This window comes from Monodelphis domestica, chromosome 1 (genome assembly GCF_027887165.1).
Source record: "Monodelphis domestica isolate mMonDom1 chromosome 1, mMonDom1.pri, whole genome shotgun sequence".
NCBI classification, from domain to species: Eukaryota; Metazoa; Chordata; class Mammalia; order Didelphimorphia; family Didelphidae; genus Monodelphis; species Monodelphis domestica.
Window position 1 is genome coordinate 641,590,041 of NC_077227.1, and position 16,562 is coordinate 641,606,602.

The 16,562-nt window shown below is 35.5% G+C and overlaps 1 protein-coding gene across 4 annotated transcripts in view; it reads right to left on the minus strand.

Annotated features, from left to right (window-relative positions):
* Nucleotides 1-4,348: 4,348 nt before the first annotated feature.
* The window catches only part of PAPOLG (poly(A) polymerase gamma), a 54,864-nt gene continuing 42,650 nt past the window's right edge, over nt 4,349-16,562 (minus strand). For 2 of the 4 annotated variants that reach the window (XM_056813969.1, XM_056813973.1), the window contains exons 16-23: nt 12,906-13,027; nt 12,174-12,349; nt 11,517-11,626; nt 11,217-11,440; nt 8,498-8,563; nt 8,212-8,268; nt 5,712-5,806; nt 4,349-5,625 (exon numbers count right to left, since the gene is read on the minus strand). In XM_056813969.1, the coding sequence (XP_056669947.1) occupies nt 5,610-5,625; nt 5,712-5,806; nt 8,212-8,268; nt 8,498-8,563; nt 11,217-11,440; nt 11,517-11,626; nt 12,174-12,349; nt 12,906-13,027 (866 nt within the window). In that variant the 3' untranslated portion in view covers nt 4,349-5,609. Of the gene's footprint in view, nt 5,807-8,211; nt 8,269-8,497; nt 8,564-11,216; nt 11,441-11,516; nt 11,627-12,173; nt 12,350-12,905; nt 13,028-16,562 lie in introns of all 4 variants that reach the window. The other 2 variants (XM_056813972.1, XM_056813970.1) reach the window with 2 other exon arrangements.

Genomic DNA, 16,562 nt, shown 5'->3' on the forward strand with positions numbered 1-16,562 from the left:
ATCCACTGAGCTACTCAGCTGCCCCCAAAACACAATTTTCTTTACTATTTTCCTTTTGTCTGGGGAACATGGTCAGGAGATGAAGAAACACCTTTCTGAGAGGTTCCTTTTTAAAGGGCTGAGTGCTTTTGATTCCAGGCTGAGGATAAGGATTATTGTTTTAAAAGGGTATCACTGAGCCTCTTAGGGTGGATTTTCTATGAACTGGCTACAGAACTGGATAAATTACAATGCTCCTGGGGCTCAGTTTTCCTAGCTATAAAGCAAAGCAGTTGAACTGAATTCCCCTTCTGAAAAACTATTATTCCTATGGCTAGTCTTTTTGAATTATGTTTTTGACTGAAAAAATAGTGCACTGAACTGTATCATGAAACATTTTGGCTGAAGGCGACTGCCTTTGCCTCTGAGAAGCAGCATGGTGTACTGGACAGAGGGATTTCCTCAAAGTCAGGAAGACTTGGGTTCAAGTCACTTCTCTGACATATTCTGTGTGACCCAAGATATCAATTTCTCTAGCCAGCTTCTAGGACTCTTGCTGTGGAAAGGGTGCCAACCTGCATTGGTAGAGGGTGTTTCCTCAACTAGGAGTTCCCTACACTAGTGACAATGCTAGTCCCTACCCTAACTTAAATCACTGGCATAGAGAAACCTTACAATGCATTCCAGCCAAACTGGTCTTTAGGCCTGCTGAGCCACTCCTGTCTTCTCCCCAAAACATTCATTCTCTAGCCTCTCACACAGGCAGTTATCCCCAGGCCTGCAAGGCATCCCATCCTCAGCTCTCTTCTTTGAATGCTGAATCTCCATCAAAGCTCAGCTCAAGGGCCACTTCTTATGTTAGGTATTTCCTGATCCCTTTTTTTCAAATGTGTTAAGTATCCTTCCTACAATTTTTTTTTTACTTTATTTACATGTTATTTCTTCTCAACAGAATATGAGCTCCTGGAACTGTTTTGTTTTTTCCTTTGTTATCTCTAGTACTTCGTTTAATAGAGTGCTGTCTGTACAGCAAAAGTTCTTAACATTGTATCATGGGCCCCTTTTCAGGTTTTTAAATGCCTAAAACACATGAGAATACAAAGGAAGCTATTTATAGTGAAATATACTTAACCAAATCTTAAACAAGTCCACAAGGCCCCAAGTTAAGAACCTTGTCAGGCTTTGCGGGGAGTTTCTGGGTTGTCTGGGGACAAAGGCTGACTTGCTCACTGACCTAGCATGTCAGAGGCAGGGTTTGAAGGCACACCTTTCTGACTCAAAAGGTTAAGCCTTTTATCATTTTGTGGCCATGAGAAATATAGCCCAAAGAAAAAAAGCAGCAAAGCAAAGCAGAAGAGACTTTAAAAAATATTAATGGACTCCTCCAAAGACTTTCCCTCATTCTTTTCTCCCTAAAAAGTCCTTGAGCATTATAAAAAGGATCATAGCTGGAGAGGAGCTTGGAGTTAATTAGTTTTAACTATCTTATTTTACAGATAGGAAAGAGATGACTTGCCCATGATTATACAGTTAATCAGCAGCAGAGCCTAAAGTTCCCTGACCTCGTATCTTAACACTTCTTTCTACTTTACCAAGCTGATTACAGAGTGGCAGTAAATATTCATTCTGGCCACCTCTCCCATAGCACAAATGAGAACATTTGTACTGAGAAAGTAGCCACTGATATTTCTGGTAACATCTCTTAGTTTATATATTACCTGTCAATAAAATCTAACAGATTAACAGAGCTGCCAAAGCAAGTTTATTTGATTAGTTTATTTGACACATAATTAGGTTCATGTGTACAACCAAGAAATAAAACAATCCCCAAAGGCAGAAAAGATGAGAATTACACCAACAACCATCTAGAAAGGAAAAGCAGCTGTACTAATTTCACATGATAATGTAATTACGTTCACAGCACCATTTATCTCAAAGATATTTAAAGTGCTTTACAAACCAACAAGGTTGTCTTTTGCTGCAACCCTGACAATTCTGGGAAATAAACACTACCTTTAAAAGATATGCAAAGAACTTTAAAAGAGAAAAAACATGAATACTGGGTAGGATATTGTATTTAACACAAGCCTTAAAAGAAAAATCCAAAGGAAGTTATAGGTTGGATGACTAAGTCTTGGATCAATGCCACTTACACAAGGTAAGTTAATAAAAGAATATAAATACTTGATTTCTTTGCTTCTGGTCCCATTAAAGTACCAGATTTTAATTCTTAATCCCTTCAATGTCCCACTTCTACTTGCATTGAAACTTTAAGTCTCAGTGCAAGAACTTAGTTTTCATGCTAGATATTTATGAGATAGCTTTTCCTTAAAATATGCTTTGACAAAAGCAAAGTTTAGCCCAAGAGTAGTTTTAATAATTCTAGGCTGAACATTCCACTAAATCATATGCTTCTTTTGGAGTCAGTCACATCTGAAGTATACTTTTCCACTAATAAAGGCAATAAGTTCATTAGCCCACCTATTTCTCATCTGTCTCTTTTGTTAAGATTCATACTACTTAGTAATACTACTTATCCCAGGCACTCTCCATTAAAAAGATAGGGAATAAAATATTCATTGGTCATATATTAATCAAATGTAAGCTACACCAAGTTTTGTGACTATTTTTTAATTGATTAATTTTTGATTGATTTCATTTAAATTGATCCATTAAAGCTTTAGGACACGGTAGAAAACAAATTCGTGGTAATATTGTTAACTTATGTGTCAGTTTAATGAGCAATGCATTTCAATGCCCTTGCCAACTAAGTTCTGCTGATCCAAAGTTAATCTTTTTGCAGGTAGCAAGCACTAATAACACTTTTTAATTCCCTTATCCAATTCCCCTCACTTGATCTTCATGTAAAGAGAATTATAAGACATATGATATGCATCACATTAGCTGGCTAATTCCTATAGTTTTAAACTTAATTGACTCTCTTAGGTTTAATAATGGTACATGTCTCTGTGCAACTAAGTAACTCAAACTGATTTTTAGAGTCTTGGCACACATATATTCAATCCCTGTATCTTTCCCCACACAAATCACAGTGAAATATAATGAATCCGAAAAGTTCTACCTACTGTTTTGGGTAGAAAACATTTAGATTCTGCCTAAACTCAGTTTTGGAGTATACCTGATCTGGTTTACTCCTTAATCTTATGCAACCCATTGATTTAAGGTTTACTGTCAAATTACCATAGGAGTTTAAGAATGTTGTTTTTAAAGCTGAAATCTGAAATGAATCCTAGATTCTATATGGATTCTGTGATTCTTATGTAAACACTTCATTTTCATTATCTCTTTCAGAAATGCTGATTGGGCATCCTTACAAAAAGAGAGAAGTGGGGGGCTGATTTCAAGTTTGGTGGAAATGAAGTATGAGGAAAACTTTCTTATAAGTAAGGGAAAGATTCCATACTTGAATATACATTCTGCTCATATAAATAAGAACACAAATGATTCTGGAGTAGGATTTTCTTTTTAAAATGGGTAAAGGAAAAGAAATATCCTTGATGGGCTGGGAATGACTAGGTATTAACACAGGAATTCAAATACAATATTCTACAAATGATTCATCAAATCCATTAATAGGCTTTAAAAATTAATTAATTGGACAACTTTACCAAATATTAAAACAGATAGGAATCATCCAATCTTGCTCAAATTAAGTTATTTGGGAAATAAACACCAGCAAGAGATGCAGTGTCCATTAAGTGTCATAAGGATAAAGGCAAAGACCTAAGCTTATTGGTTAAGTTTATTGAAGAAAATACTAATTGGGTTACTCCTAAGAATAACCAATTTTGTTCCTCCTTTTTGTTTTCTCTTAAAAAGTTGTTTTTTCTCTTTTCACAAATTAAGCACCATAAATTTCCATTTCCCAGACCATGGATGAAGGGAGAAAAAAAAAAAGTAAGACCATGTAATAGTTATGGAATATACTGAGTATTGAAATAAATAAGACTTCATGGCCAAGGTTCACAAAAAGAAAAAGAAAAAAAAGATATTACCTACTGTTACCTAGTCTGATATAAATATACCCACAATTCTTGGTCAACAAAATACATTATGGTAACAAAAAATTTTTGTCCCTGTTTGAATTGAAATTTGGAAAGGTGAATGTGTCAGTTTACTTTTTGTCTACTAGACTCAATGAATGGTGAATAGTAAGGAGATAGCTGAAGATGTTAACACATATGCATACAAATAAGATTTTAGATCTGTATATCTAAATGTCTAAATATTCATGTAGATATAAATAAAGTAGATGTGATATAATGTGCACTACTTTTAAATGTGTTCCTTCCAATCCAAAAGGTAAGATTTTTTAGCATAATCCATGTAAAAAATTAAAGCGAGACGGTAAAGGTTTTAAAGTTTTCTCTTTGAAAAGATGGTATCTTACAGTACATACAAAAATACTCTGAAAATACATACGACTTCATTTACAAAACATTGAATCAAACATATTACAAGAGGAATTACATGGTTATGGTTTTTTTTTTTTTAATAAACTGCATGCTTTCATGAAACTTAAAAAATTACTAAGAAATGCACTGAAAAAAGCAGTGTAAAAAAAAGACAACACATGTAGTTTGTTAAATGAAGATTACAAAGGCCCTGAGCCAATTAATGTTCAGTTGTAATGGTCATTCAAAGATGACTTTTAGATTTCAGTAAAACCTACCGCTTGTTTCTGCATGCCTCGTCAGTGGAAAAAAACCTTTTAAGGTTGTGGTGTAAAATGATGGTGTAGAATTGTCATGCCCAGTTAATTCCACACCAGAAAGATGTATATTTCTCATATATTATGGTGTTAATTTTCATTGGTACTGGAATGAGTTCTGTTGCTCTATAAAAGCGTTGCAAAAACATGAATTAACTAACAAGGGTGACATGAGATTTGGTATTTAACAATTCTACCATTCATACACTGACTTTCAGTATCCTGGTTACATTTTGATTTTTAATGAAGATGCATTTCACAGACCTCCATAGGAGGCAAGTTAGAAAGGATACATGGTGCTTGGTGCTTATATTTAATCACTGGACTAATACTCTCTAGTAACTAAGCACCATTTTGACAGAAATGCACACAAAAATTAGTTTAAATATTCTATGTGCCAACCTGTGGGAAAAATAATTTAAATCAACAATAGATAGAACAGACAAGTATATCTACACAAATTAGGAAAGCAGAAATGATACCTCACATTCATGTATCTGACATTTCACAACAGGGCTTCACTGACTAAAGTAAATATGTTGACATTTAGTAGATTACAATTATAGGACAATTTTTTTTTTGTTTTTAACTTTTCAGTTCCAGACAATGATTATAACACAAGACTTGAGGAAGGGGGAAAAATCAGGACTGTTCTATGGTGTCCACAAGGGTAAGGATGGGTCCCCCCATAACAGAGGAAGCAAGCATCTAAAGTTAAGGCAATAAAACTCCTAAACTTAAAGCCATAATATAGTAGACAGTCTGACAGCAGGTGATTCTGGAAAAGTTACACATAGTAACAGGAATATCCTATACCATCTGCAGGTCAAAGTGAAGACATAAAAATTCAAAACCAGATCAGGGTTTCCAGGCTGATGACCGTAACTCTCACCGTATTTTATGTAGGACAGCAACTGCAATAAAAAAAAAAGAGTAGCTGCTTGTGAGCCACCAAACCATTGCATATTCTTTTTTATGTGAGGAGGCACATTGCCTTTACCGGTTAAGGGTCAGTCGGATGGAATTTTTAATGACTCGGATGTTATTTGTTGGAACAGGAGATGATGAATCTGGTAGTTCTTTACTGGGTAGTCTCTATAAGAAAAACAAAATGAATCAGGAAAAGTGAACATAAACTTTAAAGATCTGACCACTAATTTAGATACCAAGTAAAAATGATATTTCTAGTTCCTATCCTGCCACAAATCCTTTAGCTCCTAATTTAATAGTTAAGTTCTCTAAGTGTATTCAGTATCTTCTAGTACTCACAAGTAGCTTTTCACTCTAGCCTTTTAGTTCACATATTTAAGGAGTTCCACATTTCTACAGGGGTTGAGGGAGAGAAGAAAAATAGATAGGAAAGAAGGGAGTATCAACAAAGAGCGAAATTCCTGTTAATTATACCCCTTTCCTTAAAGGGGGAAATTAATTCTTCTAATGAAGGCAGGAAGACTCTAGTTCTTCAATAAGTCAGACAATGCTTTCAAACATATGGTACAGGAAAGATGGGAGGGACACAGGTCACACAAAAACAAACATGATTACTGCCTTGGAAAGGGCAAAAATGACCAGAAATGGAATTTAGTATCTGATATTCATACACCTCCATGTTACTTCTGCATTACTTCCACAGAGAAGTAAATTAACTGTCAACTTGGATTGTTGTAATTTGTAAGAAGCCAAAACCCCAAGGAGACTTGTATCTTTTGGTCATTCTTCGTAAGATTATAGAAAGTGGCATTTTTATGGTAGATATGGGAAATACCATGGAAGGAAACTATATCTGTGTGATGGATACAGCATCAGTTTCTTACCAACAGTAATATATACAGTAATATAGTATCCATGTTAATGCTTTTCAGTGCTATGGAATATATGTTCATGAAACTCAAAGAGAGATTTCTCCAGCTCTATTATTTTCTTTTCTTAAGTGTCTAGTATTTGCAATATACTGTTGTTTAGCCTTTTTCAGGGTCACCTAGCTCTCTTGAGGCCAGATATGAACTTTAAAAAAAAAAAAAAAGAGTATTCCTGAGTCTGGAACCTGGCCCTCTAACCACTGTATCACTCAGCTCCTCTGTATTTACAATGCAGGGAGATATAAAAATGAACCAGATGGTTCTTGCCTTCAAGGAGCTTCCAAGGTAAATTAACTGCATCTGTCCTCTCCCTATTATATACGGAAAGTTCTTGCTTTTGTAAGTGAATTGTTGTACAGACCTTAATTTAAAACATGTTTTACATAATTTGAATTTGCCCCAGGAGTGGGGAAGAGAGATAAAGTAGGAAGGAGTCACATTCCCGCAGAGAGAAGGGACTTGGGGCAGGGAAGTAATAGCAGGTATATGTATATGCTTGTCCTAGAAAGATGGAAGACAGACATATAGGGGCTATAGCAGGGCAAAGGTCTCTTTTCTTAGTGCTGGAGATCTCAAGCTAAGCTCCAGTGGTGGTCTCTCTAGGTGTCTGTTCTTCTGCTTTCAACTTGCAGGTTTTTGGGGGGGGAGGGGGAGAATGGGTGGGCTCATGGGTGGGACAGCAGGTAGGAAGATGCAGAGCACTGAATCGAGGGGCAGGAGCAGAGCATATTATTGTACAGTGAAGTTAACAAATTTTTTTGCGGAATGCAGATTTCTTTCATAATTCTTTAGATAGCTGAATTTGTACAATAAGAATTCATATAAAGCAAGAATTATCTATAGTCATTTTCAAAACAATCTTTAGGCTTGGGTGAAAAAAACTACTTTTTCTATACCCAGGAGGCTGTTAAGATTGCAAGGTGGCATAATTGATAGAACAACTAATATCAACCATAGCTGGCCTGTCCTTGATTGCCTGAAAAAGACTTAGAAGATGGTTCATGTAGAAAGTGCAATAATTCTTATTCCAATGGATGTTGGGCATTCTGCTCACTGTAAACTTCCACAGAGAGACAGTCTTTCTCATAATTTAAATAAACTGTTTTCTGATTGATCTGCCAAGAGATTCCATTTAACCTTAAAATATTAATTAAAATTTTATTAGTTCTCATTTTTATATTTTATGATCTCCACAATGAAATGACTATACTTAATTAAATGCCAAATTTTCCTATAATGCAATTATTTGCTCAATATTAGAGATTCAAAGTTTATATGGAAACAGTACTATGAATACCATTTGTTCTTTCAATAACCACACTATAAATAACATATTGTAAAATACCAAACCTTATATTGTGATAATAAGGATTGTGATAAAAGGCATCAGATTTTTGTGTTCAATCTCTACTTGTTTCTTAAAAACTAAAACAGAAAAGGAGGAAAAAAAATCTGACTATGTAAGTCCTCCGTGAACCCAATTTCCCTAGCCTATAACAGATTCTTCTCTGAACTCCTAAAGTATTTATAAAGTTAGTAATATGCAGTTTAATATATTTAATTGTTTGGTTTTATATATTTGTCTCTCCAATTAAATAATGGCCCTTGCCCAATTTTACTTATAAACTATTCATTCATTACCTGTATTCTAGACGTGTCAATGGTTGGAATAGGCATAGACTCTCCACCAAGGCTATCCTAAAAGGACAAAAGCAGGCAAGTGAAGCCTTTTCATTTATTATGAAACAACTTGTGAACATAAATAATTCAGTTCTTACAAAGATAAAAAACTGTATTCAACACACACGGAAAACAAGATATTTAATTTGCCTTACTTCTCAAACAGTATATTCTTCCATTTATTATTATGTACACTATGGTGTAGTTCTTTATAACTAAGTGCTTAAAATGAATATTACATACTCACCATAGGTTTTCTCTTCCCATCTTTAGGAGCACAAGATTCTCTGAAAGCTGAATCAAGTCCAATAAACTGTAAGAATAAGGATTGGGTAAGTATTAAAACCATTTGGTATTACATAAACAATCTTTAATATATGGAGAACAAACAACCAATGAGCACAATACTTAGAAACTGGAGTAAAGTCAGTGCAATTGAACATTTTTCTTTATATATCACTTTTAGCCACCACAACATGAGGGATCATACTGTTTTAGTCAGACAGAAGTCAACTACTAAATCCTGCAAAAAATTACTCATGAATTTACTACCACCTACTGGACATAAAGCAGATCAACACTATCACCTAAGCAGATAATTAGATTAGGTATCTTAATTCAAAGTCAGCAGTTATAGCTTCTATGTAAGTCAAGTAAACTGGCTTTAAATTTTTTAGCATCTAAAACCGATTATTGATCTGGGTACTTAGGACATAAGCTGTTGACATGATTCTTCCATTCTGTTAAAACATGTCTAGGTTTTGTTTTCTCTAGCCTCCTCTATTATTCATCTAGGTCAGAGGATGGTAAACTATGATCTGTCATCTGTTTCTGTATAGCCCAATGAGCTAAGAATCATTTTTACATTTTAAAAAAGGGCTTAATTTTATTAAAGTCAGCTCTAGTTTGCTGGCCCTTAATCTAATTCCTCCTTATAATATGGTTGAATCTGTTCCACTGACATGCTACTCTGGAATATTTCATTCTGTACATGATGGGGCATAGGGTGGAGTGGCAGAGAAGACAAGAGGTCTTCAAAAAAAAGTTCAAGATGTGTCAGGTCTGCCAAGCAAAGAGCTGTGATTCAAGAACTAGCAGAGCTAAATTCAGAGTGGGTTTTGAGCAAAAGGTTGACAAAGAGGTGATAGCTTTTTTTTTTGTTTGTTTGTTTGGCAGCAGTGATTCACCAGAATAATCTCCTAAGGCATAAAAGGGTTGTAATCTGTGTCTCATCTAAACTTTTTATCTTCCTAGTGCCTAGCAGAGTGCTTGCCCAAAGCAGGCACTAAAATATTTAATCCAGAAGTGCTGAAATAAGGCTGAAGATATTAAATTAGCTTTAACAAACAAAGCAAAACCCCTTGCCTTTTGTCTTAGAATCAATACAAGCATCAGTTCCAAGGCAGAAGAGCAGTAAAGGCTAGGCAACTGGGTTAAGTGACTTGTTCAGGGTCACAGGGCCAGGAAATGTTGTGAGGTCACATATGAACCCAGGACTTTTTGTTTCTAGGTCTTGTACTCCATCCTCTTACCTGCCTCTCAATTTGTTTTTAAGAAATCAGATGAATGGAAACTTTCATGAGAATTTAAACAATATATTACAGTGTTTTCTATTTAAAAACAAAACAAAATAATACAGGCATGGGGAGGTTAAGCCAATATAATTATATTATATCTAAAAAAGTACCATTCCTAAATTAATAACTAAACTCACCAAAGTATTGCTTTGTAGAACTAAAATTAAATTCACACGGAGGAACAAAAGGTCAACATTTCAAGGAAAATTATAAAATAAAAAGTGAGAAGATTCTCAGCACAAGATCTCAAACTATACTACAAAGCAGTAATCATTAAATGACTTGGTACTGATTAAAGAATAGAAGTTAAATACTATACAGAAGTAAATGAACACAATATATAGTATTTGATAAACTCAGTTGAGAAAAACTATTTAACAGCTTGGTAGAAAATAGGTATTTAACCCACATATCTTAGTATAGACATCTCTCAAGAGTTGGGTATTTATACCAAGATAAAATTTATATCCAAACTACATAAAGCACTGGTTCATTTATATGATTCTGGCATTCAAATAGATAAATGGTCAAAGATTGTGCAGAGGTAGTTTTCAAAGCAAGAACTCTAAGCTATCAACATCCATATGAAAAAGTGCTCCAGATTACTAATAATTATACAAAGTCTGGCATGTGCAGAGGTAGTTTTCAAAGCAAGAACTCTAAGCTATCAACATCCATATGAAAAAGTGCTCCAGATTACTAATAATTATACAAAGAAAGTCTGAGCAGATTGCCAAAGATGACAAAAGAGGAAAATGACAAACATTGGAGGGACTATGAGAATAAAGGCACACTAAATATTCTGCTGGTGGAGCTTGTGAACCACATGTACAAAGTATTTAATAGTAGCTCTTTTTATAGTAGTCTCAAATTGTAAAGTAAGGGGAATGGCTAACCAAATTATGGTACGTGAATATAAAGGATTACTGTACCATAATAAATTATGAAAAAGGTAATTCTATAGGAAACTAAGGAGGCTTATACAAAATGATATATAATGAACAGAATTAGAACAATGTATACATTATGAAGAAAAAATTTTGAAAGACTTTAAAACTGATGATCAATGCATTGATGAGCCTTAAAATGTTGAATGTGACATATATTTTTGGACATGGTCATTGTGGAAATTTGTTTTACTTAACTATACATATCTGTTATAAAGATTTCCTTTTCTTCTTTCTCAAGTCCAATGCGGCTAAGGAGTGCAGTGGGAAGAAGTATTAATAAATGCTTATAGAAATAAAGATGAATGAGAAAAAGTAGAACAAAACAAAAACATTTAGGCTCTTAGATTAACAAGAAGACTGAGAAAGCCAACGGGGAATATCTGAAGTAATTTTTAGTAGCATTAATTGAATCGAAAATCTATACAGAAATTGTCCATACCTTTTCTATATCTTTCAACCTTTTAGGAGATCCATCTAAAGAAGGTGAATGAGATCTTTTGGATATAGCACTCTTAGATGTTACACTTAACATCCCATTTTGATGTTGCTGCCCTTGGACTAGATTATGGGATGTTATTATACGAGGAATGACATTTCTTCCTACTACAGTTGGAATGGTGCAGATAGCTGGAGGTGATATGGCTTTTATTGTTGAATCAATTTCTGTAAAAGAGGAATTCTTTTAGACTATCACACACATATGATGGAATCATTGATAGAAAGAAGTCTAGATACATACTTGAACCAATAACTGGGATAGATAATCCTTGAATTGGAGGTGAAGGAACAACATCCAATGGCTTTTCTGCAATGGTGGCAGGTGCCGTTTCATCAGGTTCAGCACAATTGCTGTTAAAAAGAAACAAAATCTAAATTGTCTTGTGATTTAAAATAAGCAAACACTAGCTTTAAAATAGGTGCTGCTACCAAAAAAAAATTTCCATATTATTCTTAGGGCTTGTGGCATTATGGAAAACCAACGAGCTTTTTAAAACTTCAAGCACAAAAAAGAAATTTATTCATTATTTGTTTACTTGTCAAAATTCTCCATTAATATGCTTTCATTCTTTTTCATTACACAGAAAGATCAAATGAGTAATTAAAAACTTTCACTAAAAAACTACATTTGAGAACCCTTTATAATCATTTTCCCACTGAATTTTTCTCACTTGTCATTCCAAAAATCTGAAGATTGAGGAATAGCCTATTTTTGGAAAATATCTGTATGCAAACTACACTGACTAGCAACCTAGAACAGTTCAACATTTATGCTAACAGTTTTTTAAAATTGCACTTAGTTGCAACAGAAAAAAAGTTTTTTTTTTAAAGTTCCATATTTTAGGTCAAAACAGCCTACAAAAGCTATTTAATGAAAGATAAAATTGACGACACATACCTTTCCATTTCTACCACAGGAGGACTCTCGGGCTTGGGATGCTTGTTTAATAACACAGGGGAATTAAAAGGTGTTCCATTATCAGTGTCTCTGGAACTATCCAAGCAATTTCCATCCAGGGATGATCTCTTTGACTGAAGTCCACTAGCACTTCGATTAATATCTTGTAGGCTTTGCTGAGAAAGAAAAGTTTGCAGGATTAAAAATTAAAATACAAACAAAAGACAACAATTGGATATAAATTTTTTTAATTATGTTATTCTTTCTTAGGTGAACAAAGGAAAAATTTAAATCTAGGGGTGGCTTTGTTCATATAACTATCTCCCTTGTGAGTACTCAAGGAATGTATACTTAATATTAGCTCAAGTAGAAAGGCAAATATATACTAGTCTCTTCTGAAATGCAAACACAGATAAATTTGTCTATATAGTTAAAAAAAAAAACACACCTGTCCCATTTGTCTTAGAGTCAACATTAAGTATCAGTTCTAAGCCAGAAGAGCAGTAAGGGCAAGGCAACTGGGGTTAAATTATTTGCCCAGGGTCACACAGCTAAGAAGTGACTAAGGCCAAATTTGAAACCAGGACCTTTCATCTCTAATCCTGGCTCTCTATGCACTGAGCCACCTTGCTGTCCTGTCTCAGATTTTGCTCCATTTGAAGTGATATCTCTTTTTATTAGGGAGAAAAACTGAGATTCGGTTAAATCAATTAAGAACTGTTACAAGCTTACCTTCTTTTTTTTTTGGAAAATTTCTGCAGGAAGATAATGATGGAGCTGCTTTTTCTTAACGTGAGTTGCTTCAATCTTCATTCCTTCTTTTAACATATTTATGTTGTTTGCTTGCCTATAAACTGTAAAACAATGTCTTGTTATATGGAAATTTAACCTTTAAATCACAAGAGCTGCTTTTTCTTAATAACGTAAACTAGCACTATGTACAGGCATACATATGAGACTAGTATTCCTAAGAACATTTAAATTATAATATTACCATTATGGACACAACATATGACTGACTGAGACCAGAAAATATCTTTGGAAACATCTGATTATGTCTATTCAAAGATACAGATAGAACTGATAAAAATATGACTAAGAACCATTCCTCAACATCTAATCAGATGGAATGAAAAGCAAATCAAAACAACTGAAGTTTAGCTTCACACACACATCAAATTGGCAGAAAAGATAAAAGTAACAAATAATGGAGGGACTGTGAGAAGCTAAAGCACAGTAATATACTGTTGGCAGGTATGAATTGATCCAATTCTTGTGGAAATCAACTTGGAATTATAATTTTTAAAAGTACTGTATTCATACCTTTTAACTTATCCCACTACTGAGTGGGATGTGCCCCCAACAAGGTTAATGACAATTCTAGGTCAAAACATTAACAATACTACTCTTTTAAACTGGGTACCCATCATATTGAAAGGAGGTGATGTAGTGAAACATGACTGTGAGATAACCAGAGGAGTGTGGAAAGAGTTTTATTAACTGACACAGAAAGCAGACAAGAATATACTTGACTAAGATAATGTAAAGGAAAATGTTAAAAAGCCATTAGAGGGCAGCTGGGTTGCTCAAGATTGAGAGCCAGGTCTAGAGAGGGAGACCCTAGGTTCAAATCTGGCCTCAGACACTTCCTGGTTGTGTGCAAGTCACTTAAACCCCATTGCCTAGCCCTTACCACTCTTCTGCCCAAGAACCAATTGATTCTAAGACAGAAGGTAACAGTTTTTTTAAAAAGTCATTAGAATGTAAATTAGATATAGCATCTAATCTTAGTTCCAGAGGACTTTTCTACAGGTAGTGCACTACAGGAGCAGACTGTTACTGATACTGCCATCTAGAATATTGATGGATTGGTTAGTTGTGCTTTTATTTTTTGTTTTCTTTGTAATGAAAGGGTTTAAAGTGAGGTTTTGGGAAATGATATACACAATAAAAAGTATTAATAAAACATTTAACAGAAAGAAATAGTTAATATTAAATTCAACAAAGCTTTTATTAATTCATGGGGAGGTATTTATTAAATCCCAAACACTCTGATACACAAAACTCCTCAACCAGGATCTTGATATCCTCTATCCTACAGATTCCCTTTTTCATATGTCCTAGGCTTGGCCAGTGGAGAGATTCATTATAAATACCATTGTCTCAATTCTTTCTAGACCTGGTCCTCATAGCCTATATGTTGTCTCAATTCTTTCTAGACCTGGTCCTCATAGCCTATATGTTGGGGCTGGGTACAATTTAGCTCAAGTGGCATGGGTTCCTTCCCTCATTTCTTTTTGGATAAATGCCCCAAGGATTAAGGGAAAGCAAGATCAAAAAACATTTCTATTTTTCTGATGGAGAAAAAGGCCTTGATAATTTTCTTCTTTATCCAAATCTTTAAGAAACTAGGAATTATATCTATGTGTTGGTAGATCAAATATGTTTTGTCTGACTTTGAGGCTTTGCTAAAATTAATATTTTAGGCAAAAAATGTTCTAAACAAAGCAAAAAAAAAAAAAACACCAAGTCCCAATCACCTGAAATTTAAGGCTATGAGGCAGGGGTCCCCAAACTGTGGCCCCTGAGGTCATTTATCCGGCCCCCACTACACTTCTGGAAGGGGCACTTCTTTCATTGGTGGTCAGTGAGAGGAGCACTGTATGTGGAGCTGCTGCAAAGTGCGACATCGCTCACGTACAGCACTACTTCTGGTGACATAATCCTTTGCGTGGCGCCTTCTTCTGAGAGTAACTAAACAAGAACGAGGTGCCGGGCAAAGGATTATGTGGCTGCACAATGGAAGATGTCAGCATGGTGAGCAGTGATCTGAGGGAGGGGATTCTGCACTGTGTATACTGCTGCCCAGTATAGTGGTGGTGGTGATGGGCCTGTGCAAGGTGTGACAGGCCCATCACATCCAGCACTGCAGCCTCCACTATCCCAGAGAGCAGTATACAGTGTCACAGGTCCAGCACTGCCTCCAGTACTGTATCCAGGCATTGGATAGCAGTGATCTGGCCTGTGACAGACATCAATAGTGGGTCTCTACTGTGAGAAGTCCACCACTACCACTGGGTGTTTTATAAGACACCCCCTGTTTTTTTTGGGTCAAGTTAATATGACAGTGTATTATTTCTGGGGAAACACAGTAGCACAATGGCCCCCATACTCCCCCAGATGTACAACATAATGGCCCCTATTATAGGGGCATTTGGGGGAGTATGGGGGCCATTGTACTGTTTAGTAATGTGGGGAGAGACTTTTGGGCAAAGGGAGGTCATAGGGGCCATTATGTTGTGCATCTGGGGGAGTATGGTTGCCAATGTACTATGTGGGGGAAGTGAGGCATGTGTTTTTTGTATTACTGTCTATACAGATCCATAAATACGGACCACAAGAGGACACACACTAGTGTCGTGCCTTCTTTTTTCCTTCCGTAGAATCTGACTGCATGGGTCTTACTGATGTGATCAGATTCCTGTGTGAGCTCAAAGATTGTAGTACGGTTCGCACAGGGTAGTGTGAACTGGAAAGGTGGTGGAGGAACAGGCTCTGTTATTGTGCCGGTTCCTGCACTGCACCAGTGTGAGCCTGAGTTAAAAGTGGAGTTCCACCAATATAGCCACTGGTGAGACTGAAACGATGTGGACTAGGAAGGCTGCACTGATGGTCACAGATCAGACTGCATTGATGGGCAGTGCAGTTTTTATGCCTCTGTGTGGGCAAAATTATTGTTGGTATATTGTTTTTGTAGGGACACACACACACACACAGGTATTTTACTAATAGCAATTTGGAATTCCTAGGAAACAATGGTGTCAAGAAAAGCTGACTCTAGAATGTAGGCTATTCAAAGAACAGCAGACATATGATTACTTTTTCATGCAGTACAAGGAAAGAGCTATGTTTGATATGCTAGAATATAGTGTCTGTGTTCAAAGAATACAATTTGTGTTGACACTATCAAACTCAACATAAAGATAAATATGATTGTTTGGTCGGAGATGTGAGAAAACAAAATATTAAAACTGAAAAATACATTGACAACTCAGCACAATACTTTTGTGAAGCAGAAGCAGCTAAATATTTCATCACTGCGAGCAAGTTTTCAAGTTGCCAAGCTAATAGTGTGCACTGGAAGACCATTTGTGGAGGGAGAATTTGTTAAAAGAGTGCCTTCTTTCTGTTGCCAAAGAGATGTGTCCAGAAAAGGCAGACTTATTTAGTACAATTAGTCTTTCAGGATCTACAATTACACAAAGGATTGAAGAAATGGGAGACAACTTGCATCAGCATTTACAAAACTCTGCAAGAAAACTTTCCTATTTTTCCTTGGCACTCGACAAGAACAATGACTTTTGTGATTCTGCACAAGTTCTAATTTTT